This window comes from Hesperophylax consimilis, unplaced genomic scaffold (genome assembly GCF_061612785.1).
Source record: "Hesperophylax consimilis isolate HC1 unplaced genomic scaffold, BYU_Hcon_1.0 scaffold_50, whole genome shotgun sequence".
NCBI lineage: Eukaryota > Metazoa > Arthropoda > Insecta > Trichoptera > Limnephilidae > Hesperophylax > Hesperophylax consimilis.
The window spans coordinates 68692-94244 of NW_028301280.1; the positions used below are offsets into that span (position 1 = coordinate 68692).

The 25553-nt window shown below is 38.7% G+C and overlaps 1 protein-coding gene and 1 pseudogene across 1 annotated transcript; one reads left to right on the forward strand and one right to left on the reverse strand.

Moving 5' to 3' along the window:
* The first annotated feature begins 1038 nt into the window (after positions 1 to 1038).
* On the forward strand, positions 1039 to 2612 carry LOC149408843 (uncharacterized; annotated as a pseudogene).
* A 3050-nt stretch (positions 2613 to 5662) lies between these two features.
* Positions 5663 to 8214, reverse strand: LOC149408844 (uncharacterized). The gene is made up of 3 exons (XM_089650377.1): positions 7775 to 8214; positions 7264 to 7460; positions 5663 to 6642 (listed from the first exon to the last, which is right to left on the reverse strand). The coding sequence occupies exons 1-3, from the start codon at positions 7903 to 7905 to the stop codon at positions 5663 to 5665; spliced, it is 1308 nt and encodes a 435-aa protein (XP_089506503.1). The 5' UTR covers positions 7906 to 8214.
* Positions 8215 to 25553: the final 17339 nt, after the last annotated feature.

Below are 25553 nucleotides of genomic sequence, written 5' to 3' on the forward strand. Positions count from 1 at the left end.
TGTAGGCTTTTAAGACAGTTAAAATACATTTAAATTAAAATAAAAACTATAGCAGACTTAAGATCATGCGACGACCAGTGTTTTTTGATATAGTGTCCTCTGCGTGCAGTTCTATCTTTTATAAGCATAAACTTTTTAATATAAGTGTGTTTGTTGGAAGTGACTTGCCAGGTAAGTATGTTTTGGTATCATTTCTAAATAACAAATGTAGATCCTAGGAAATAAATTGTACAGCGCCCTTGAGGTGATTTTTCACAAAAACGGCGCTCTACAAATTATCCAATTATTATTATTATTATTATTATTATTACTGTAAAATGTAGGAAAAAAATTATTGGAGTTCTGGGAGAATTTTTTCTCCCTCGTCTCATGGACCTGAAAAAGTTATTTAATTTTCATTATTATTTAATAAAGTTCTAAAAATTTTTCTTGACAACAGCAAAAAATTAAATATAAACTTTTGTTATTGTCCTATTATTGAAAATCCGTTACTGTTTTTTTCGTATTTAAATTCTCAATAAAAAAAACTTTAAAAAAGACATGTTTTTTTTTTCTTCAAAATTTGGTAAAACATGGTTTTTTGTTTTTGGGACATGGTAACACTGATTCCCGCCATAGGTGATATCTGTCAGTTTGTAAATGATTCGTAAGTCACAGTTGGTGTTGTTTGTTGTCTTCCAGTTTGTTTGATTTATATCGTTATATTTTTTCCGATGTCTTCTCACTTGCGATACAAGTATTGTTTGGTTCCTATGTGTGGAAATACTACAGTAAAAACGCCAAATAAGGTGTTTTTAAGCTTTCCCAAGAACGAGAAAATGAGGAAAAAATGGTGTAATGCAATGAAACGGGATCAAAGAAGAAATCCAAGCATTTCTTTGAAAAGTCATCTTCATTGTTGCGAACACCATTTTAATGTAAGTTCCTATGGGTTGAAAATATTCTATATTTATTTATCATAATTTAAGATAAATTCAGTATAACAACGATATTCTAATTTTGCGAGCATAAGCATGTTTTTTTTCAAATCTTACGATTGTTTTGCAAACTACTGAACATCTCTGCTGTAGTCATTGAGGTTTATATAGGTACTTAATGGCATTTATAATGTACATACATACATTTAATGTTAATTTATTTATATTTTAGCTTGAAGAAGACATTGAAAATTATATGAGATGCAGATTAATGGGTGGTATCATGCACTTGAAAAAGAATGTTATTCCACATGAATTCGAGTGCCAAAAAAAAAAAATAGCCACTTCTCGGCAGACGGGATTGAAGCGTTTGCACATGGAAGTTATCAAAAGCGCTCTACAAGCAACCAACAACCAACCAGAAGAGCCAGAGCCACAGCCTTCCACCTCGGCACTGCCAGAAGAGCAAGCTGTAGCTGAAGCAGGACCTCTTCATGTTGCTACCCAAACTTGGTCACTTGCAACACAGGACAAGGCTGTTCAAGCTAACGTCAAATGTCATGTTCGTAGTAAAGCAACATCCACATCAAGGCGACAAACCGATATAGCTTGCTCACCAATGAAGTTTGATGTCAGTTTGACGGCGGAGAGGATACGACCTACACGAGCTGGTGCGACACATGTTGAACCCATAAATAAACCACTGGAACCTCAGGAAACAGGCTCATCGGATTCAGATATCATACTGGAGGATATTACGTATCGTCCAACTTCACCAGACTTTGCAGGTGACGACTTTGAGAGTCAAATTTTCAATGCTCAGATGCGCAAGTCAAGCCTGATGGCCCTTGAACGGAGTCCTAGGTTATGCCTAGGAATCCCAAAAAACATGTACCATCTGATATCCATTTTGGCAAACAAAATACCCACACCGGTAACAAATATTTTAGTAAGTTTAAAGAAAATCCGCTTGGATGACTCATTTGCCATACTGTCTCTGCAGTTTGGAATTTCTATACCATCTGTAAGCCGGATTTTTATGAAAACGGTCTTGTTAATGGACAGATTTTTAAAAAGCCTTATTATATGGCCATCTGCAAGCACAATTAGGTATAATTTACCCATAAGTTTTAGATCAAGATATTCCAAGGTACAATCTATTATTGACTGTTTGGAAATTCAAATTAACAAACCCAATAATCCAATCACTAACCTGGTCAGAATACAAGAGTTGTAACACGCTTAAGTACCTCGTGTCTTGTACTCCGGACGGATTGGTGAATTACATTTCTTGTGGTTATGGTGGACGCGCTTCAGACGCTACCATAGTCGAGGATTGCGGATACCTGGATGCTCTGCGGCCGGGCATGTCCATAATGGCTGACAGGGGATTTAAGAATATAAGTAATCTTCTTCAAATTCGACAGTGCGAGCTAATACGTCCCCCTAGCGTATTTACTAATGTGCTCTGTACTGCGGAAGAAGTAAAGCAAGCAAAGAGGATAGCTGCATTAAGAATCCACGTAGAACGTGTCATCAGCAGGATACGGGAATTCGATATGTGCAAAATGCACGCTTCTACACACCACAATCATATCCCCATCATGGATCAGATCGTAAGAATAGTTTGCGCTCTAATTAATCTACAAGATGTGTTAATTAAAGTGTAGAAAGTATGTGTATTATAAATGTTGACCAGATAACTCAGACAAGTGTGTAATGATCTGCCCTTTCTACTTCAAACTTTACCTTCTCTTCTTTCTACGATAAATTTTCTGTAAGTCCCATAGGAAACTTTTCCATAAGGCTTTGGTTATGTATATATCCGGGGTAGGAAGGTCCTCCCTGCCGTCTTTCAATCCCTTGCCTCTCTCTTTATTACACACCCCTTCAAGTGTGTACATCCTAGTTTGTCTACGTGACGTACGACCTTGAACGTACTCATTTCACGTGACGGTTCAGTATAAAAAGGCTTCACCGAACGTTGTGTTGGGTTTTTGTTTCTCGGTTTAGAAACCTAGTTATCTATATATGTGTGGTATCCCTTGGTTCTTTTGAGATAGAGTGAGTTGAATTCATTACTGCTGTGTTTTAAAACCATTTCATAAACCTTATCTTCTAAGTCGCCTGCTCTCCCCCCACTAGCTACTCGATTCTACCTATCGTAGGGTAATGTGAATATAATAAAGTGTTAGATTTTATATATGTGATATACATACGATAAGTTTATAGTGTTAGTTGTCGGCGCCATCCATGTATATATTTTGGGAGGGGAAGGAGAGGAAAGGAAATGAATTTTTTTTCAAGCTAAGATTGACTCCTCCTCTTACCAAACAAAACTGATGGATGATAATTTGAGCAAGGCGATCGATATCTGCGTGTCTGGATATCACAACCGGCCGGGTCTCCCCTTGTTCCAAATCGGCAACCGTCACGCCAGAATAAAGAAAACCAGGTCTCATCACCAATTTCAGAATTGCCCCAATCTCAAACACCTCCAGGATAACCTACTTTACTGAGTGTAGAAGGGGAAAGCCATGACATCCCTTGTCACGAATCTAGTCGCGAAAGTGTGACACGTAAGGTCCTAAGTTACGAGCCACCTCTAGAAAACATTGTAACTCCCACGTCGTCGGGGATTTACATCCCTTTCTAGGTCAATACATATATAACACACGACGATCTTGTCGACATTTTGCCCGCTTATTAACGATAGGTTGTGTGCCTACCCATTCAGCCAATTATCATGTGAGATATATGTAAGGTCTACTCGATATGCCAAATTTGGGATGAGGACTGTCTGTATTTTAATATTTGGTTCCAGTATTTATTTTATGAGGTTACTAGCATCCTCGTGTATTAGGTATGGGTAACTCCTACTGAATACCTATCCTCTCAGGTAAGGTATAAACGGATAATTGGTTTGATTTTTTGCATTTAATTTAAAGAGGCTGCCTACCTCTCGAAAGGTACCTGTTGAGAAAAGTTGTTCGGTTGGTAGTTTTATTTCGGAGATTACCATCTCCCTCTTCCGACTTTAGATTTGTTTTTGTGCATCCCAATTCGTAACTTAGAAGGTCAAACAATAGATGAAAAGTATTTAATTAGAAGGTCAAATAACGGAAGGAAAGTTTTCATTTTGTTCCGTCTGGTTGCATCCGATCGCTTTCAATTTGGGACGGCATACGCTAGCAAAACTTCCCCTTTGACTGACTGTACACCGCGCCTCTCGGCCTATATATGAAAAGGTCATTGGCCTGTCTCCCACTCACAGCTGATTGACAATGCGTCTAGCGTATTCCTTCTTATGGGAAGATTATTTAGGTTGCAGGCGTTGCAAACTCGGTTCCTGTACCTCGGTTGTATCCTATTATTAAAAGGGTCCTCTGAAATTTAATAAATAATATAAAAAACTCACCCTGTTAGTCACCTCCAAATCCTCGTGTGAAACTTACCTGGTTACACTATATAGCTAAATCACTTTAATTTTCGACCTCCCCCCTACGCTTATAAAAGGGTAATTAAATATTCCTGTAAATAAAATTGTACCTCCCTAATCTGTCAGGATTCGAACCCACAGTTAATAATCTATTTGATTCTCTGGTTTTTCGGTCTCCGTGGATAGAATGCCATCTCGCCAAATCAATAACCTAGCCCGATTAAAACTTGCTGCCTTTATATACGGTCACTCTGTTTTAAAAACGCGATCATTATTATTATTATTTTCATGTTTTTAAGACAAGTAATTTAGTTTGAACTACACATTTAAATCAACACAACTTTATAACACAATCGCGATTGCACAACACCGGGCGCCCCTGAGGTGGGTTTTTACAAAACGGCGCTCTACAAATTATCCAATTATTATTATTGTCATTATTATTAATTGTTTTCTCACTGAGTCGAACCACTTTCACTTCACACAAGCACCGGATCAATAATATTTCACTTTAATTCAATATACAACAAAGCTTTCTAACACTATTTGAATTCACTAATCAACTGCAATTTCACACAACACTTCTGATTTGAATTCATTTCTTGGAGCTCCCAACGTACCCACGTTCAAGAACTGACTGCCCGTCCCTGCGCCCTGTCCCGTGTGAATGTGTTTACTCCAGGCCTGTCTGTCCATAAATCTCCCGTCGTTGTCTAAACAAAAAATTTTTTTGAGCACGTTCGTTTCGTTTATTTTATGTGAGTGTCCAAAACATCACAAGTGGCATTTTAGACTCCCTTTTAAAAGTTATTAAAAATTAAAAGTGATGAAAAAAAACTAGCTTATATAGGTTAAGTTAGATTATGGTTTATTTATTTTTATTTTTCATCACTTTTAAAGACTTCAAAGGTTTCTGAAATTTCACTTTTCCATGTTGCCATGGAACCATTATAATTATATTTGTGTCATAGTATGATAGGAATAAATGATGATTGTGGTGTTTGAACGCATAATATGTATATACATTATATTTTTTAGTAAATAATTACTTTTAATTTATTATGTATCAACATTGTGTAATAAATAATACAACCTACGTTACTGTATTAAGTATTAAAATAATGTTTTCTACTGAAATATAGTTTTTCTTTTACTCACCTAAATAAAAGTACTTAGATTATTACTATACATATAGTATATCCACATACTATACGTTGAAAAATGTTCCACTATATTCAATTGAAAGGTTATATCAGTAATGAGAAGGAATCCAAGGAAGGTAATAAAAACACTTTATATGTACATGTCACACATCTACCCATTTATATTTAAGTTTTTTAAATATAGCATTGGACCAAAATTGGGTACATTTAATAATAAGTTCTTTGCATAATGCTTCATCATACATCACATTACACTGTATGACTTTCTTAGAAGTCTCAAAGTCATAGTTAGCAACACAGTAAAGTGCAGCTGGCTTCCGGGCAAAATGCATTTGTAGTTGCATCTGTGCCATGACTTTGGGAGTAGGTTCCATGGAATCGGTTAGGTAGTTTTTCATTGTCGACTCCTTCGCTGGGCATTTCACTTCAACAATGAAATCTTCTCCCAAAGCATCTGGAGAAGCACCAAAAATTGGATACTCCTTACTCAAAATGAGACCATACTTTTTTAATTTAATTTTATTAGTAGCCTCAATTACTTTTAAGACTTGTTCTTCGAGGATTCTACCACGCTGAATAGCTTTAGTCTCAAAGACTTTAGCACCGAGAATACTTTCAACTAGTGACCCGTCTAGTGTGCAGCAGTGAGCCGCTTCATAAAACTTTGATGCCGTCACCCTACCGTAACGTAAGTTATGCCATAGTATATTGTCAGACTGGCCGATGGTTTTATAGGCTGCCTTCTGACAGGCCTCAACAGTCATTGCCTGTTTACAATATTCAATAAAGTCCCCGGGTGTGGAGCCCATATTATTTCCAAAAAAATTACATTCCATGATGTGGATTGACAGATTTTCAAGAGGTGTTGGGTTTGCATAAAACTTAGTTAACTGTGTATTTATGTGAATGCTAGCATCTATCAGCTCTCTTGCGAAACTCCCATCATCCTCTGGCAAATCCATATGTCCCATGGTCCCCATGTCTTTTGCTTTTATAAACTTCAGGCTTGTACCTATTCCCGCCATCTTGGAGCGTTTCCAATAACATTGGATTGAAGTTTTTGGAGGTTCCTCACTGCGTCTGTGGAGCCATGATAAGAAGGCAAGTGCGTGCTTACAGCCACCTGGAACAATGAGAAGATGCAAAAATTAAGTTACTTTTATTTTGAATGTATGCTTATTTGGCGCCATTGCAGATTGAGGATCAGACATTTTTAAACATTAACTGCATACTTGGATCCATGTTGTCGGAGGGAAGAAACATAGAAACCGGCAAATCATTCTTCAGCCGAGCTGTTGAACTTAAGAATGAGTTTTAGAAACGACCCCTTCTCTTGTGACAAATGTTAACCGTGTAAAAATGTGGGGCGCCTGTTTGGCATGTTTCTCGACTATGAACCAATGCCGAAGGGATCAGTAACACTAGGTCCATCGGACTATCTTTCATTAAAATAACAGTAGAACAAGGATAGCATTCCCACCTAACACATGTGCTCTAAAGATTGCAATATAACAGGGTCAGCAGTTGTGTACTATCTGCAGTATCTATGGGTCCTGTACCGTACGCACAGCTTCTGAGAGGCTAACTTGACTCTGTCTTCGATGGCGCCCCAGTACCTGGGCTGGTCACACCGAGTTACACCGAGCATATCAATGGAAATAATATCGGGAAGATTGCTTCCATTGAAGGAGACTAGTAGATATAAAAATGAGAGTAGAATAGAATACACAAATTAGGAACTAACCTTGGGATGCAGGACAATCTTCACACTTGCATGAATCTACAACCTCCAGTACTTCATTGCAAATCAGTGTTACTGTGTAAGCCTTTGTTCTGATTTTGTGCTCCGGAGTGACTCGAGCTTTCACAGTGCAAATATTGTCAATTCGTTTCACTTGGACATATCCCACTGCACTGTCTCCATAATTTTCCCGTGCTGATCTGTAATATACATAATATTGTTTATCAAAACATTAATCTACCAAACCATAGCATTATCAGCAGGCAGGAGGGAATGTTTTTTTGCAGATTTGACATTTAACATTACAATGAGAACAAATTTATTAATCTACAACCTTTGTATGCGGTTGTAATGTTCAATGTTCTACAGAGCATCTTCTGTCACGGAGGTTAGGAGGCTTGCTGTCTTGTTTCAATTTCATGAAAAGGGGCCAAAATAAACACTATTTGTTAGCATGTTTTTGAAATATTGAAATACATATAGGATTAGTGTGTATACAATATGTTATTCTTACCTTGTCGCTTTAAAACCTCTGAATTCAGCACTTAAAAAATCACTATTCCCAGCTATAAAAGATGCCATCATTATAGCGTCTATTTTAGGCAAATTGTCCGACTGAGCACGTAAAAAACCGCTGTCAGTCATTATAACTACACAATATTATTAAATTACTATAAGAAAATAACACAAGCGTCTTGAATAAATCAATATATCCGGTAAAAACTACAAATAATGTTTTGCCTTCTGACAGCGACTCGGCGTTCATAGAAATGAATGATGTTGACAGTCGGCGGGCGTGACGTCATGATTCGGTCAACCAATCATGGTCCGTTCGGATTTGCCCAATTTTAGGCTGCTTTTAAAATCATTAATTATGAATGAAAATATTAAAATTGGACGTTTTTAATACGATAATCATAATCAGAAAATTAAACTTTAAATCTTCCACATATTTTTAACGGTAAACCTAGTTTGTGAAAATACCCTATTGTTACTAAAACCATCTGCGCTTCACTGAGTAGGCACAGTCAATAATAAAATAGAGTTGTGATGCCCTTAGGAATGTGGTGGGTAACCTCCAGCATCCTCAAAGATGGCATAGGCCCCGAGAGAGACACTAGGACCTGCAGTGTGGAGATTATGTAAAAAAAAATTTCATAACTATTTCAATGAAACAAAATGAATTGTTTGGTATTTTATATATTTTTTTAAAATTCACGCAACTACACAGTCACCATGGTAATGGAACATTTACCTTTTTATACATGCTTTTATTAATATATGCGACAAAATCATTCCAGTACATAAAAATATTTTCAGTTATAGAACTAATTTAGTTAATATATTCTATACAGTTACCATGGTAACATAAACCATACAGTTACCATATTAATATTAATGGAACACAAACCTTTTCTTGCTAGGTACATGCTTTTATTAATATATGAAAATAAATCCTTCAAGAACATAGAAATATTTAAGATGAACTTAATTTAAATAATAATATAGTGGAATGAAGGAATTGATTGTTGACTCTTATAATAATATACATTGAGCAATCAAATTTTAACGCAGAAGATAAAACCAAAATAAATGTGGGATGGTTCTTCCCTTAGGTCAATTGGTGTTTGACCCCCCAAAATTATAAGACAACAATAATAATCTGCATCAAAACAACTGGCATTGTTCTTAATTTATTTAAAATGTAACGCGAACAGCGAGTCGAAGCTTTCATTCACAAGTCCACACGATTCAATTTAAAGAATGTTCACTTTGGCATCTTCTGCGCGCCATAGAATAAACGAGACGGCACTATGTCTTTTGTCTAAATCAGGGGTCTCCAAACTTTTCAGCCGGAGGGCCACATTGACTACTCCAGTGAGTTCGGAGGGCCAAAACCGTTTTAATTTCTAGACACCCATATTTTCTGTCCTAGAGAGGGGGTGGGGGGGTAGACAATAGAATTTTCAGGGATGAAAATATAGCTTTAGATAACGTAGCTTTGAAGATAATTTTTGATACTCGTTTCTCAGACCTTGATATCATTGCGAATCAAATAAAGATTTTTCAAAAAAATCCTCTTGATATATTCGCGCGATACTTGTGGACGCAATGTATTGATGCCAAGTACCTCGCCAACGAGCATATTTATTTATTCGCACGAAAAAATTCGCGGAGTTTTCGCCCCTTCTGAGCAAGGTCTTAGCCATTAGCTGTCGCGGGTCCTTGATGACACTGGTCATAAGATGTCGCGGGCCGGATGGAAGACACTGGCGGGCCGGATACGGCCCGCGGGCCGTAGTTTGGAGACCCCTGGTCTAAATGAAGTACCGAAGCTTAGGGACATAAACATATGTCCATTTCACACGCTTGTAGTGTGTGGAACAATGGTTGTTTTTCAACTGGGAAAGGTTTGGAATAATTTGATAATAATCTTTATGTTGTTAACGATTTAGAATGAAACAAGAAAATTAAGATTTACGCGTAATTCGAACAAAGACATATTGCAAGCTCCAGCACTTTCTTTCACCTTCGGTCAGCGTAGCTTTAGATACTTTGCCACAAAAATATTCAACATGCTCCCAGAAAATATTAAACTGAGTCAAACACAGAAAGAATTTAAAAAATATATTAAAATTTGGATTTATTCAAATGATCGAGCATATACTGGTGCCCTCACCCAAACGCCATGTCACTGGCAGTTATTGTGGTATGTATGGTGATAAAATATGCTTTTTTTGTATGTGTTTATTCAGTTTTTTTATTTGTACATTATTTTTTCTCTTACTTAGATCCTACAAAACTGATCAATAAATTTAATTGTAAGAAATCTCTCACTTTTTCTATTTATTAGCTTATAATAGTATATTTAATTTGAACTTGATACTTATCTTGATCCACAATATCAATAGTTTTTATGTTTGACGGAGGTAGAACAATCTAATTTTCGTTTTTATTTTTGAATAACATGTCTCATTTTTTATATCTTCTGGTAATGAGTTAAATAATTCCGGAATTTTATGTCTTTTTGTTCTATCTCCGTATACATTTTGCGATATTTTAATAATGAACATTTGTGCTTCTCTATGCCTAGTAGGGTAGTTATGGTTTACAGGTTTTTTGAATTCTGTATTCCAGAATTCATCTAGCGTTAGTTGGTAATCTATCCTACTATGTATAGAGAGCACATTACACAAAGAAAACATTTTTTTATAATCGCCTCCACATAATTGTATTTTTTTTTTGCCTGATATCAATTTTAGGAAATGGATTTGTAATTGTTCTATTTTATTTAAGTACGTTAATCCGTAACTATTTACTCCGTATCCTATAATTGATTCCGCTAATGCATTATACATATATACAGTATAATATATTTTTATTAACAAAGTTTTTTAGGTGATAAAATTTCCCTAATATGGACCTTAATCTATTACATACATTTTCAATGTGATTTGACCAGTTAAAATTGACATCTATGGTAAGACCAAGGTATGTATATTGGTAAATTTTTTCTATGTTTGAGCATTTACATGGCAGAGATTGGTTTTTTGTGTGAAAACACAATTAATTAATCAATGCTGTATTTGTATTGTGTATATGCAAACAATAATGTAACCTAACCAAACGCCTTGTCATTGATGGTTATTATAGTATGTATTGTGCTAAAACTTGCTGTATTTGTATTGTGTATATGCTAATAAAAATGTATCCTAAAATAATGTATTGCTGTATAGGAACCTATATTCAACATTTGCAAGTAAACCATAGAAAAAATGCGAGAAACAATTAACTAAAAAATCTGCCTCAACACAGGTTCGCCAAGCGAGGCAGGTTATGCACAACTTAAAATATAATATATTATGCCATTTCTTTATAACACTCATACATATTTACGTTTTCTTCTATTAGAAACTGTTCTAATATTGTAACATTAGTTTTTCAACAATGTCATCGTTACCAACTTACATATAGGTATTTTACTTACTAATGATTTATTATATATTCTGTAATTTTTTTTTGATGAAGTAAATAAATTTAAAAAAACAAAAAAATAAATTCAACTTGCAAAATTTTCACCACGACCACATTCGTCCGTCAGTTGATGAATAATATAAATGTATTGGGCTTTAAATAACAATGCATATTTTCATAGCCACTTTTGGGTAGGATAGTTTTCCGGGCGCTAAATACCCACGCTAGTTTAGCTACACGCCTCTGCTTCAGATTTAAAACTTATAACTTGAGTCAATGTAGTAGTTGAATGTTTCTAGTTACAGTTGTAAGAAAGATTACATTAGATTTCTTAGTCGTAAGTTTCTCAGTCTATTTGCGAAGATCACTAGGAGTGATTTTCCACCAGGAAGTTTTTAATGATTGCGATTTGACTAAATACTTGAAACCAAGCCTGATGGATGGCAGTGACGCATGGAACTGGCAGACAAAAGTAGATTGAATGCCGTAAAAGAGAGATCCCCGAGGTGTTTGTGTGGTAAAACCATGAATGACTGTAAGTTGTGTCATGTCGGAGTGTTGAAAGTAGAATCATATTGTTATTTATTGAATATTATGTAATTTGGTGTGAAGAATTATTAGTATTGAATTGAAAATTCCACTTTTGTGATATCGCAAATTCTTATAATACTCGCGAGTTTTGAGCCAAAAACGGGGATTTTGGCACTAAACGAGAAAATGCGAAATGCACAATTTTCAAGAATATAACGCGGCTTTTCATTTGTATTTTCTATTACCTATATAATATATGAAAGTATGTAACCTCAGCTATGTAATATCAACTTGAAAATGCAGCATACTATCTTTTTCAACTTTTAGATTTAGATCAGTGATTCCCAAAGTGGGTCTATATCGACCCCCAGGGGTCTATGACAACCTGCAAGGGGTCTACGTCAGCGAAAAAAAAAATTGGGGGTCCATGAAATGAAAATGGGGGTCCACGATAGTGGATCTCAACATACACTGATAGTACCTATTTACTTACACTTAACCGACACTAAAGGTGAATCAATATTTCATGTTTGAAGGATTACTTCATTGAAAAAGCAATCCCTTTATCAAATATAATGTCAGTAGCTACAGATGGAGCACCTGCCATGGTTGGACGTTATCGTGGATTTATAAGCTATTTAAAACAAAATGTGCCAGGGGTGTTAGCAATACATTGTGTCATCCATCAACAACATTTAGTTGCTAAAAATTTGATTGTTAGATTACATGAATCTCTTCAATTAGTCATTGATGCAGTAAACCGAATCCGAAGCAACGCGTTGAATACGCGGTTATTTGCGCAGTTGTGAGAAAAAAATGACGAACACTTTCATCAATTACTCCTTCACACTGAAGTACGCTGGCTGTCGAAAGGCTTATGTTTGACAAGATTTTTTGCACTTTTTGAGACTATTTTAGAATTTCTGGATACTAAAGATAAAATTTTAAAAGACAATTTAATGAAGTGGAAAACAGACATCGCCTATTTAACAGATTTGTTTACAAAATTTAGTATGGTTAATTTGCAGTTACAAGGCGAGAGTCTAAATTTCATTAAAACAAAGTCCATCTTATCCGCGTTTCTTGTCAGAGTTAAACTAATGAAGCAAAATATTGGACGGGGCGAATTTTCCCAGTTCCCCAATTTGTCACAGACAAACTGCCAAGAAGACGACGTTTCAACCTACGTTCAACATTTAAATGCCCTATATTCAGATTTTGAAACTAGGTTTGAGGATGTTTTGACAATGGTAATACCACCGTGGATAATTAACCCATATGGTGACATAGAAGAAACGAATGTCATAAAACAAAAGGAACTGACTGAAATAAGTACAAACGAAGAACTTAAGGTTCAGTTTAAGCACGGATATCAGCACTTCTGGCTGCAAAAAAACATACCCGTTACTTATCCCGTATTATGGAATATAGCGAGGAAATTTTTAATTTCCTTTCCATCGTCATACCTAGTGGAAAGGGGGTTCAGCGCTGTTACCAATCTCCTAACGAAAAAAAGAAACAGACTGGACATCATTAGCCGAGGAGACTTAAGATTAAACCTTAACAAAATTGACGCCAAATGTTGATAATTTATTATTAACGCATCAGGTTCATCCTTCCCACTAAAAACATTTACTTATTGCTTAGTTTATTTTATGTTACGTTTATTTTATATAACAGATAATAGTTTTAATTTAAATTCAATTAATAAATGTATAAAACTGAACATGTGTTTTTACTTTAAGTTTTTAACAATAAACTTCACTACAGTTAGAAATTTACAAAAAATCAATATCAGGTAAGTAGGGGGTCTACCAAAAACAGAAAAACATGGCAAGGGGTCTACGACACAAAAAAGTTTGGGAACCTCTGATTTAGATTAAAAAACATAATGGAATTAAAAATTAAAACTCAAGCTGGCCACCTTAAACGGCATAAACGCACTCACACAGGTGAGAAACCACACATCACTAGTTACGAGGAAAATGTTAAATTGTGTTTAGTTGCGCACACGAGTGCTAACCTTTAATAATATAGGCTTGGCCTATTTCAGCATATCGCTTGCCATATATTCACATCAGGAATGTATGGCGAGCGATGTGGTGAAACAGGCCAAGCCCACATTATATTATACTATGAGAGAATAGAATAGGTATTAGCTTTAATGACATTATTTTATTGGTCAGTGATATAATTTATTCCTAATACTGTAAAATAAGAAGGTATAAATACTGTTTATAATGCAAAAAAACAAAATTAAAATTAAGAAATTTCCATATATTAAAGAATGTGTGGCGAGCGATATGGTGAAACAGACCAAGCCCACATATTATGAGAGAATAGAGCTCGTGTGAGACTAGCATTAAGTTTATTTTGGATATGATTGCGTGTGAGTGCGTTTATGACGTTTAAGATAGTCAGCTCGAGAACAGGTGTACGTACACACATCACACGAGAATGGTTTCTCACCTGTGTGAGTGCGTTTATGCTCTTTAAGATGGCCAGCCTGAGAACAGGTGTACGTACACACATCACACGAGAATGGTTTCTCACCGGTGTGGATTAGGTTATGACGTTTGAAATTTCTTTTATCATTAGTAGAGTATTCACATTTGGAACATGACAAACGTTTCTTCTGTGGAAGCGGCACAGTGTAGCTCTGCCCCTTGCTTGTGGAGGGCTGTGAGTCGATTGTCCCCATTCCGCTGGTTGGGGCTCCTCCTGCCACCCGCTCCTCTTCACACTGCGAACTGCCGCCTGCAGAGAACACTTGCTTCATCAAATAACTCCTAATACGGTCATACATGGTTTTATAAACACATACACCTCACCATTCAGTTCACTTTCATCCTTCGTCTGCCAGTTCCAAGCTTCACTTCTATACACCAGTGTTGGTATAAAACCTTAAATTACCTTTGAAATATGATGAATTGTTCAAATTCTGTGAAACAACTGGCCCCAAGTCTTCCATTAAACATATACTTCCAAAACATACAAACTCATCCGCTTGCTCTCAGTATTTACTGTTCATAACTCTATTGCACAGTGCTTTTGTATCTCTCTTCCAAACACCATGGCTTGCATTCATCATTTGTTCCGTCCGCATGACGCCCGCAATATGCACTGAGCCGCTCCCAAAAAGCAAGTAAGTTGATAAATACTTGTACATTGACAGGAAAGCCTTTACAATTTATTTCGCCCTTTTCACTTGGGAGCGTCTCAGTGCGTCGTCCACTATATACGACAGACTGAAGAACTTCCATTCTGTTAGAAATGTGCAACTCATCATCAGCATACAACAGGCAACATTGTGTCAAGATTATTCAATTCCTCAGTTAATTAAACATTTCATATATTGGCTTATTTAAGATCAAACCCAGACTTACTTATTTCTTTTCAAATTACAATGTTTTAAGGTACTTTTTAAGTAAAAAAATTAAAATTTCTTCTATGAAAAAATATTTTTGTACAGTAAAAAAACAATGGAATATCGAAAAAAGTTGTCCATCTTTTTTACTTCTACCATCGTGAAGAAAAAATAACTCCCGAAGTTATGTAAATTATTATCGAAGAAGTGATAACAATTTTTCACACCCCCGTGCGAGATGTGAAAAAATGCAAAGAAAAGCAATGGTTGTCTGTGTTTTTGCTCAATAAATGTAACTATATTGTGACAGATCGATCACAACTCTATTCATTGTAGTGAAGTAGATTGAAAACAATTTGATACCAAAAGTACAATTAAAATATTACATGGATTCAAAGATGATCTTCAATACAGTGATAATAATGAGGGTGGGATGTTTTACAGAATTTGAACTATTCATCAAATTTCGTAGCTAATACATATACAAGTTTTTCAAGTTCTGTAACTATCCGAGTACTGTGAATCAACCGGCCCATGGTAAAATAAAAAAAGAACTTGAATGGATCTTTTACAGAACTTGAATTTGATTAATTGTTCATATTCTGTAAAACAACCCGTCCTTAAGAGTTATTAATTTTAAGTGAAGAGCTATTTACAAATGCATTTAGGCGGTCTCCATGTTAAATTGTATACCCACCAAATGGTCTTTCCAAAAATGACTATGGCTGTGTGAAACGCAGAATTTAAATGTTTAGTGATTATATTTTAATGACCAGGCACTTGGCAACAATTGACTTCCAGTCTGGGACTGGCTCCGGACGGTGCAGTGGTATATAATATAGAAGAATGTATACCTTGGAGCGGAGTGGGTGTACGGGTGCAAAGAGGTGCGTGGTACGTCTTGGGATCTATACCCAGCGTCTTCCCATACTCCGGTCCGTACCATACCAGCAGCTCCGTGTTTGACTCTATATTCTTCACTGTTCTGAAAGCATACGCAGAAGTGCAAATAGAATGTATGGTTAACAGCTGAGGACTAAGTGTAATGTAGTATAGTATACCGCACTGACCTGTAAAAGATTTTCCCCTTGTATTGAAACGCTTGCAGGTTCTGTTCCAGGGTGTTTCGCGAACAATTAACATAGCGCAGCCAGTTGGCATTGCTGATGTTCTCGCCATCGATATAGTGCCTCCCTCCGTTTGGACGGCGCACCTGTACAGCATGATTTGCGAATTGGTATACATGTGGTAAGCGGTTATAGCAAAAGAAGTGAGTAGATGAGTAGTACCTGCCACACGTATTGGCTGTTGGGGTTGGGTCTGCTGGAGAGTTGGCCGCGGTAGGGCCCGAAGCGCAGGCCGCTGGGCAGAGCTTCCGCCGCCCAGGCACCGCGCCCCGCCCCCGGGATTCCCGAGGACCGCAGCGCTACATGCGGGGGGCATCCGAGCTCTGCGTCTCCCGTCTTGTCATCCGGTATTATGAGCAGCGGTCCGTGCAAAGGGCAGAACGTCCGGAAGCGTGCGTCACATTCATCACACCCTGGAAATTCAACACACACACACAGTTACACACACTCCACCACTACACAACACACGAGTACACCCACCACTACACACTTACAGCTGTAAGCGTCGTCCTCCTGTTCCTGCAATTCCATGTAGTTCACCTTCTTCAGTCTTCTCAGCCGCCTCTTCTTGATGTACACTGAAAGTAAGGATGTGTTCATGAAGCCAATTAACCCAACACACACCACAGTATATTCTCTATAGGACTAAAGACTCACCAGGCTCGCTGTCTGGACCCGTGTCTAAGTCCTCCTCCAATGCTCTAACCACCTCATCCATTAACTTTTTCCTCCGTGCGCATCTGCAGGAATCAAAACATGTTAATCACTATGTTAATGCGATCACTATGATTATTGTCAAGTGTCTATAGTAAAGACCAAAGATCACATGAAACAATTTATATAGTTTCAAACAAAATACAACAAACTCTTCATTTCCACACTTACTCGTCTATTTCCAGCTGGCTGAAGCCCTTCAAGCATTGCTCCACTGCGCCAACCTGCAACAATCCAACCAACACACATGACACCTTATTCATACACCACTAATACTGGAGGAACATTAATACAATACGCACCTTATGGTTCTTAAGCTTATTCCGCATTCGGGTCTTCTGTTGTTGTTGCCTGAATGCCGGACTCTTATCTACAAACAGTGAAGAAAAGGAACACTTTAGTAAATTTATTATGAATCTAAATAAAACATGCATTATATAGTATTATGTACCTTGCTTTTTGTTCTTCGACTCTAGCTTTGCCTTGAATTTCTCATACCGAATAACAAAATCTGGTTTTTCAATCTTTCCTGTGGACAAAGTGATAAACATTTATCAGTATGTATAAACCTTGTGATTCATTTTTGGAGTTTTAGGGTGAAATGCAGATCACGCCAAACTCTGGGAATTTAATAAAAATGCACTTTCTAGATGAGAAAAGTGTGTAGAAACTCATTAAAAAAAGAATTAAGGCGCGGAAGAATAAATTGAGGGAGATACAGCCGATCAAAGTTTAATAAAATTGCACTTCGCGATCTGAGGGTAAAATTCGGTTTATGGGAGTATAACCGAAATCGAACTTGATTTAGACTAATTTAGGGCTGGGGAATCCGAATCTGAAAGAATTAGGTGGGGGTCGGCACTATTAACTGAGTTATAGGGTTTTGAAACTTCGTACGCGATACATAGGAACCATGTTTTATTTATCAATTATGACTTAAGAAAATCAAATTAACAACTATTTACTTTTGAAATTTCGGTAGTGCCAACCAAAAAAAAAAGTGTTGCCATATAATAATAATATTTTTTTACAAAATAGGTTAGGTGTTTAGTTTGGGTTAGAGTAGGCAGAAGAACATGGGAAAAAGGTATTAGAATTAAATCACAAACCAGTCTATACAAACCTAGCGTAGCCCACAAACTACTTGAAAACTGGGATATAACTCTAAAGGGGACGCGAGCAGGCGTTATTAAAGGGGCAATTTTGTGTAACAGGAAATAACATGAAAAAAAGATATTAGTATTAAATCACAAACCGTCTATACAAACCTAGCGTAGCCCACAAACTACTTGAAAACTGGGATAAAACTCTAAAGGGGACGCGAGTGGGCGTTATTAAAGGGTCATTTTTTTGTTATAGAAAATCACAGTTAGGTTAGGTTATATATATATATACATAAATTAAGTATTTACAAGATTTTAAATAATAAACTACCAATCTGGCAAATGGTATTTAATTTTCAGAATTTTTCATGCATTGATATTATTATATGGCAACACTTTTTATTTTTTGGATGGCACTACTGAAATTTCAAAAGTATTAACATAGTTTTTAATTTGATTTTCGTGACAAAATATGGCGGCGGGCTGTCCGAATATGGTGATAATATCAGATCGCGAAGTGCAATTTATTAAACTTTGATCGGCTGTATCTCCCTCAATTTATTCTTCCGCGCCTTAATTCTTTTTTTAATGAATTTCTACACACTTTTTTCATCTAGAAAGTGCATTTTTATTCAATTCCCAGAGTTTGGCGTGATCTGCATTCCTCCCGAGTTTTATGCCGTGGTGCGATTCCTCCCTGTTTAGCCAACGTTTTGGACAGCGTCACAGTTACGTAGCGGTGACAGCGCTGCGGAGCGAAAGAATTCACAGTGGAATAGACCTTTTTGTCTACACCTGTACCTGAGTGTAATCCTCAGTAAAGAAGACTGAAAGATAATTGACAACATCACTTAACAACAAGCACAAAGACAACAGCTGCAAGACAAAAACTTAATAGGGACACCAAAACATCACCAAAGTGTGGGTGCACATCTTCCACAATGATGAAAGAAGGAGGAAGCACAACATGGCATAAAACCTTCAAATTTATCCCAATAATAATTTTGCTGTGAAAATCTTAAAACCCTTTTCAATTCGTGCTGATCCAATTTGGTAGGCGGGAATGGGTACCGCCGCCCTGGGAACCATTTATTGGATGACCAACACCTCTGCCACAGGTCACCCCAAGTGGTTCGCTACGTTTGGTGACTTAGCAGGGGTGCCCGGGTTCATGGGTTAAGGTTTGCCCAGGTCTTGGTGGCGGGTGCGTCGGCCCACCTTCTGCGTGGCGGGCCGGTTGGGAGATGCTGGTTGAGGGAGACCCTTTACAACCGGTTACCGCTGTCCGGGCCGCTCGATAGTACAGGGGCCCGACCCTCAGGCTCACGACTAAGGGTGGGCTGCCCCATCAGCGAGTGAAAAAACCCCGCCACTGCTGTTGTGCCAGTTCGTGACCGGAGGGGACCCAGCAGCAGCGTTTGGGGCGCATTGGATGCCCTCTCCAGCCGGACTCTCCCAGCCTATCGCCTAGCACCGCAGTGGGTGGGCTGGAACCAAACGCTCATCACTCTTGGACAGCCTGAACCCCATATTCCTACCCACCCCTCACACCTTTCCATTCCAGACCTTCCTTTCACTTCATACCCTTAAAAACAAAAAAAAACAAAAAAAAAAAAAAATTAAAATCATGAATATACATAAAAACAAACATAACATCTTTACAGCGGCGAGTAGCAGGCGTCCCCGGTGCGGGCCAAAACTGTTGGTAAATTTTGCCAACATTCGCGGCCTGCACACAAATTTAAATTCCGTCCATCACCATCTTTTGTCCCAACGTCCCAACCTTCTTTTCCTATCCGAAACTCAGATAGCCGAGCCGCCAGACTCCTCCTATCTGGACTGCCCGGGCTTTACCCTCGCAAGCAAATTCCGACTGAAAGGAGGAGTCTGCCTCTATAGTCGAGCTGACGTCAACTGTGTGCGACTATTGAGTCTGGAAAACTCCAGATTCGACGTAATGTGGGTGCGCGTCAATCTTGCCAGTACGGCAAGATTCTACGCATGTCTATACCGCTCACCGAACCATAGCGAATCAGACACTTCCGAGCTCTTCAAACATTTGAGCGATACTATTGATGATCTCTTGCCCCGCTACCCTTCGGCCGAGTTTGTTGTTCTGGGGGACTTCAACGTTCATAACGAACCATGGTTGAAGTTCTCAGGCCCAACGGACTCGGCTGGCCGACAGGCGGAATCCTTTGCCATTTGCTACGGATTAGAGCAATTGGTTCAGGAGCCTACAAGGATTCCTGATGTCCAGACTCACCGCTCCAATCTGTTAGACCTATTCTTAACTACTGTGCCACACGGTTATAAGATTGACGTCACAGCGCCTCTGGGATCATCTGACCACTGCCTAGTGACGACATCAATCCCCGTTAGCCTCAGACCAACCAATGAGAGGCTGAGGAGAAAAGTGTGGCACTATAGGTCAGCAGATTGGTTCGGTATGCGGGCCCATTTCAATGCTTTTCCGTGGTCAGCTGTTTGTTTTCGGACTTCGGACCCTTCAAGATGTGCCCAGGAGATTGGTGAAGTCATCAAATCGGCGATGGATGGCTTCATACAATCGACTACTAAAGAAACTGGTGTGGGCTCAAAGCCGTGGTTCAGTCGACAATGCTCCGAAGCAGTTCGACGAAAAAACGCGGCTTACCGAGCCTACAACACATCTCGAACGCCCGAAAGCAGATCAGCATACAACAAATCGGCAAAGGAATGCAAGAGAATCATCAATAGGTCGAAATTCGAACACGACCTGCAGATCAGCAAAAAGCTGGCTGCCTGCCCGCATGGCAGCAGAGCATTCTGGTCGCTTGCGGGCTCAATAGGTCGAAATTTTTGCAAACCCAGTTTGCCACCTCTTACCAGACCTGACGGCTCACTAGCAAACACCGCCACCGAAAAGGCAAACCTTTTAGGGAAAATGTTTGCGGAAAACTCGACCCTCACGACGGGGGTGCTGTTCCGCCGTCGGTTCCTCACTGCGGCTTCTATATGAAAAAGCTGAGGATCCGGCATCGGGATGTACTCCACGTCATACGGGGGCTCGATGTTAACAAAGCTAGTGGACCTGATGGAATACCTGCCCTGGTATTGCAGAGGTGTGCTGCGGAAATAGTTCCAGTTTTGACAAAGCTCTTCAAAATGTCCCTGAAGTGTGGCACTGTGCCCTCTGGTTGGAAAAAAGCGGTAATTCACCCTATTCCCAAGAAAGGTGACCGCTCCAACCCGGCCAACTACCGCCCCATAGCGATCACATCAGTTCTGTCCAAAGTGATGGAACGTGTGATCAACGACAAACTGCTCACATACCTCGAGAAGAACAAAATTATCAACGACCGTCAATACGGATTCCGGCGGAACCGCTCGTGCGGTGATCTTCTCGCGTATGTGACGCATGTTTGGGGGCGGTGCCTGGAACGTCACGGTGAGACCCAAACGGTCGCACTAGACATATCCAAGGCCTTTGACCGGGTCTGGCACCGAGGACTTGTCAACAAATTGCATTCTTACGGACTTCCCGCATCCCTGTGTACGTGGATTGCTGACTTTTTAAGGGATAGGTCGATTCAGGCGGTTGCTGACGGTTTCACCTCTTCCTCGCACTCCATAAATGCTGGCGTCCCACAGGGATCGGTTCTGTCTCCGACTTTGTTTTTGTTGCACATCAATGACCTTTTGACATGTGCACCGATTCATTGTTACGCGGATGACAGTACAGTTCATGATAGCTTTTTGTTTGACAAGCCCCCAAAGGGCACACAAACTCCAACGGCTCGGAGGGCTTTGAAGCAGAGAATGGACGGTTATCTCGAGAGTATTTCCTCCTGGGGTAAAAATAATCTCGTCGAATTTAATGTTTCAAAGATCCAATCCTGTCTGATTACGTCTAAAAGGGATCCAAATGATAATCTAGTCTCCTTCAACGGAAGCAATCTTCCGAACAGGCCTTCCATTGATATGCTTGGTGTAACTATAAGTGACCAGCTCAGGTACGGGGGCTCCATCGAAGCTAGAGTAAAGTTGGCCTCTCAGAAGCTGGGCGTACTGTACAGGGCCCGCAGATACTTTAATAGTACACAACTGCTCACCCTGTACAAATCGCAAGTGCGCCCTACTGTCGAATTTGGCAGCCATCTCTGGTCTGGAGCCCCAAAATACCTGAAAAAAACCCTTGACTCTGTGCAGAAACGGGCGGTCCGTTTGATAGATTCCCCAATCTTAACAAACGGACTGCAATCTTTAGAGCACAGGCGTCAGGTAGGTATGCTGTCCTTGTTCTATCGGTATTACAATGGAAGATGCTCTGAGGAACTAGCGTCATTGATCCCTTCGGCACCGGTGCGTAGTCGGGATACACGCCAAACGCGCGCCCAACATTTGTACACAGTTGACACTTGTCACATGAGAACGGGTCGCTTCTATGATTCGTTCTTAAGTTCAACAGCTCGGCTGTGGAACAAACTGCCGGCCTCTGTGTTTCCTCCCTCCTACAACATGGGACTCTTCAAGACCCATGTTCACTCCTTCCTCTCCACAAAAAGACCCTCCACACAGCATCCCCAAAGATGACATAGGCCCTGAGGGAAATTATTTTCTTCAGGGCCTCCTGTGTGGAGTAAATATAAAAAAAAAAAAAAAAAAAAATTAAGGTTGGTGAAATAGGAGAGGGGAGGAGAAAAGAATCTTACCTTGTTTGTACACGACGTACATGCAATGCGCTCCGTAACGTATCTCTTCAGACATTACACTCCATTCCTTCTTGGTGAAAAAGCCTTTCACATTCAGGTTTTCACTGGCCATTTTAAACATTATATTATAAAAATCTGTAAATTTACTCTACTTCGCTTTGCAAAAAAGCTGCATAATGATAAAACTGTTAAAATGAAACTAAATTCAGCAGCCCAGTATTATACACTGTTATACACTTATATGGGAACTCAGAAGACGCAAGACGCCACTAATTCCCGCGGAATTGGATAAAAGATTTACCAACAGAAAAAGTTATTTTAGGTAGCAAACTTTACGATAATCACTAGAAAGCCGGGGCTAAAAGTTTCAAAGTTCTTTCCAAACTTTTCAATTTTGTATGGTTTGTTAAACTCTACTCAAGGGAGTTAATAATTAATATTATTCAGGTAAAAGATAAGGAGGAACGAGTACAAAAAAAAGAAGTTACTTAAGTTCGAACACGATTAAAATTTATTTAAAAAAATGTATAAAGAAGGGTTAGTCTTAATCTAGCTTAATGATAGTTTTAAATTGTAATTCTTAAAATTAATTGTCCTTTTTCTTAATCCTAAATTATTGTTCATTCAATGTCTTAAAAGTTGGGTCACGTTACGAGATAAATATGCAAAAATTGTTCAGGCACTTCCCTTTACGATGATTCTGGAACCGCGTACTACACGTTCGCACTTATCACTGATACACAAAAAGCGGCAACTTGGGCTGGTTCCGAAGGGCGGAATCAGTTCAGCTTGGGCCACGGCTCCGAAGGGCGGAGTCGGCAGGCAGCGACTTCTGAGAGGGCAGCTTCCTGGGCGGAAGTCTGGCGACCACTCTGGCTTCCTGGGCGGAAGTTCGCGGGGTTACGGGAGAAGCCTCGGTGACCGCTCCAAGGGGGAGGGCAAGAGGTTTCTCGGCGGACGCGAGATGGTGACTCCTGAGAGGCGAGAGCATAAATGAACCTACACCTAGATCGTCATCTTCGTGCTTTTAGTACTGAACATATTTTGTCCGACGGATTTTTTTGGAACTAAGAGAAAAAGAAAGAGAAGGGCGAGAAGGGCATGAGAAGGGAATAGTTGTCACGACGTCACAAACCATCGACCAAAGATAGAGGAAAGTAAAAAAAAAAAAACGGTACTACCATAGACAATATAAATACGGTCCCAATTTATTAGCCTAAAATATTATTTAAAAATGAAAAACTCGTAATTGCATGAATTATTTTATTACTCAAACACAGATAACACAAAAAAGGGACATACAAGCTTGTGTAAACACAAAACACATTTTAAATGAGATTAAAATGTTAACACACCAAAACAGAATATTAGAATATTATTTCATTTAGAGAAAAATAAAACAGTTGTATATAGAAGCGTATGAAGGTATACGCTTCTACGTCCATTTTGGCAGCAATGAGCTCGCTGCTGGGTTCAGGGAAGAAATCTGAAATAAATAAACATCACATTACTCAAACAAAACATAGAATATTATATCTGTAATTCAGTTGCTGGCTTTGAAGAAATAATAATTCTATTGAATGAATATCTTTATCATAATAACGACTCAAATCAACGTCTATTCTTTCATTCTATCTCTCTAATAATAAATAAAGTTAATGATAAGTTACATTAGAAACATTAAACAAACAGAGGGAGATTCGCACCTGCATTTTGGTTAACATCCCGGGTCCCTTGTGCACCAGGTAAATCCCGATATATTCCGATATCTGGAAGATTAAGGGTCGGCAAAGCATCTTTTTTCAACGAGCCACGTCGTTTTTAATTCTTTTGCAAAATGCGAACTACAAACATGTGCATAATTTGCCAAAATCGGGTAATAAATATAATCTATTCTGCCAATTCTCCACGCACATTCCCGAAACAGACTCTCGTTATTGTCGTGTCGCACTGAAACAACATCCTCACAGCTTTCGACACTACAGCGAAATTAGCGAGGCATTTTAACAAATCTACTTTCACTTTTCACAAATATTTACGTCGGCGAAGAACCATGAATATAACCATAAACATGTGGTGTTTTGACTTTTGACTTTTGTTACCACAGATATCCCATTTTATACAACTCAGTTCTTCTATGGCGTTCAAAGTGTTCCTATTGGATATTGGCATTTTAAATATTGCTATGACGTCACCAAACCGCCACCATTCTAGGACCAAAATTTAGGTCGGAGTCGACCCCCCCTGGGCGAGAGCGTGACTGTCAGAGCTGAATCAGTTGTATCCACCCGCGCGATCCGGCGACTGTGGCACGCCTGTGGTGCCGTGCTGGAACTATCGTGGTTCCGCTTTACACCACTTCGGTGCGTCTTCTCGAGTCCGTGGCGCTGGCATCGCCATTCTCACCGCTAGATTGCGCTGTCTGGCTGATTCCGATTAACTAACGGTTCAAAATCTTAATTTATATTTAAGTATCTTAACATTATGCATGCATACACTTAATTAATATCTGTTTGCAATTAAATTTCTAATCTAAGTTGACAATTACTCTTACATCTAGATTTATACTTAATGTACAATATTTTAAAATTACGTTTTTAAATATGACCTTCAAACAATTACAATTTAGACCAGCCTTGGGCGAAGGTTTGTTTTATTGCCGGGTCGCTGGCTTAACGTTCCCATTTCAGAATAACTACTTAATGAGGGTCTAGAGATAAATCTGCCGACTAATGGGTGTATTGCTTGAGTTGGCTTTCTAAATTTTTATTGCGATTTCCGG

Coding starts and splice junctions, on each gene's coding strand:
- LOC149408844 (XM_089650377.1), bottom strand. CDS start 7,905: ATGACTGACAGCGGTTTTTTACGTGCTCAGTCGGACAATTTGCCTAAA. Junction 7,461..7,774: donor AGAGGTTTTAAAGCGACAAG/GTAAGAATAACA, acceptor TGTATATTACAG/ATCAGCACGGGAAAATTATG. Junction 6,643..7,263: donor AGATTGTCCTGCATCCCAAG/GTTAGTTCCTAA, acceptor TCATTGTTCCAG/GTGGCTGTAAGCACGCACTT.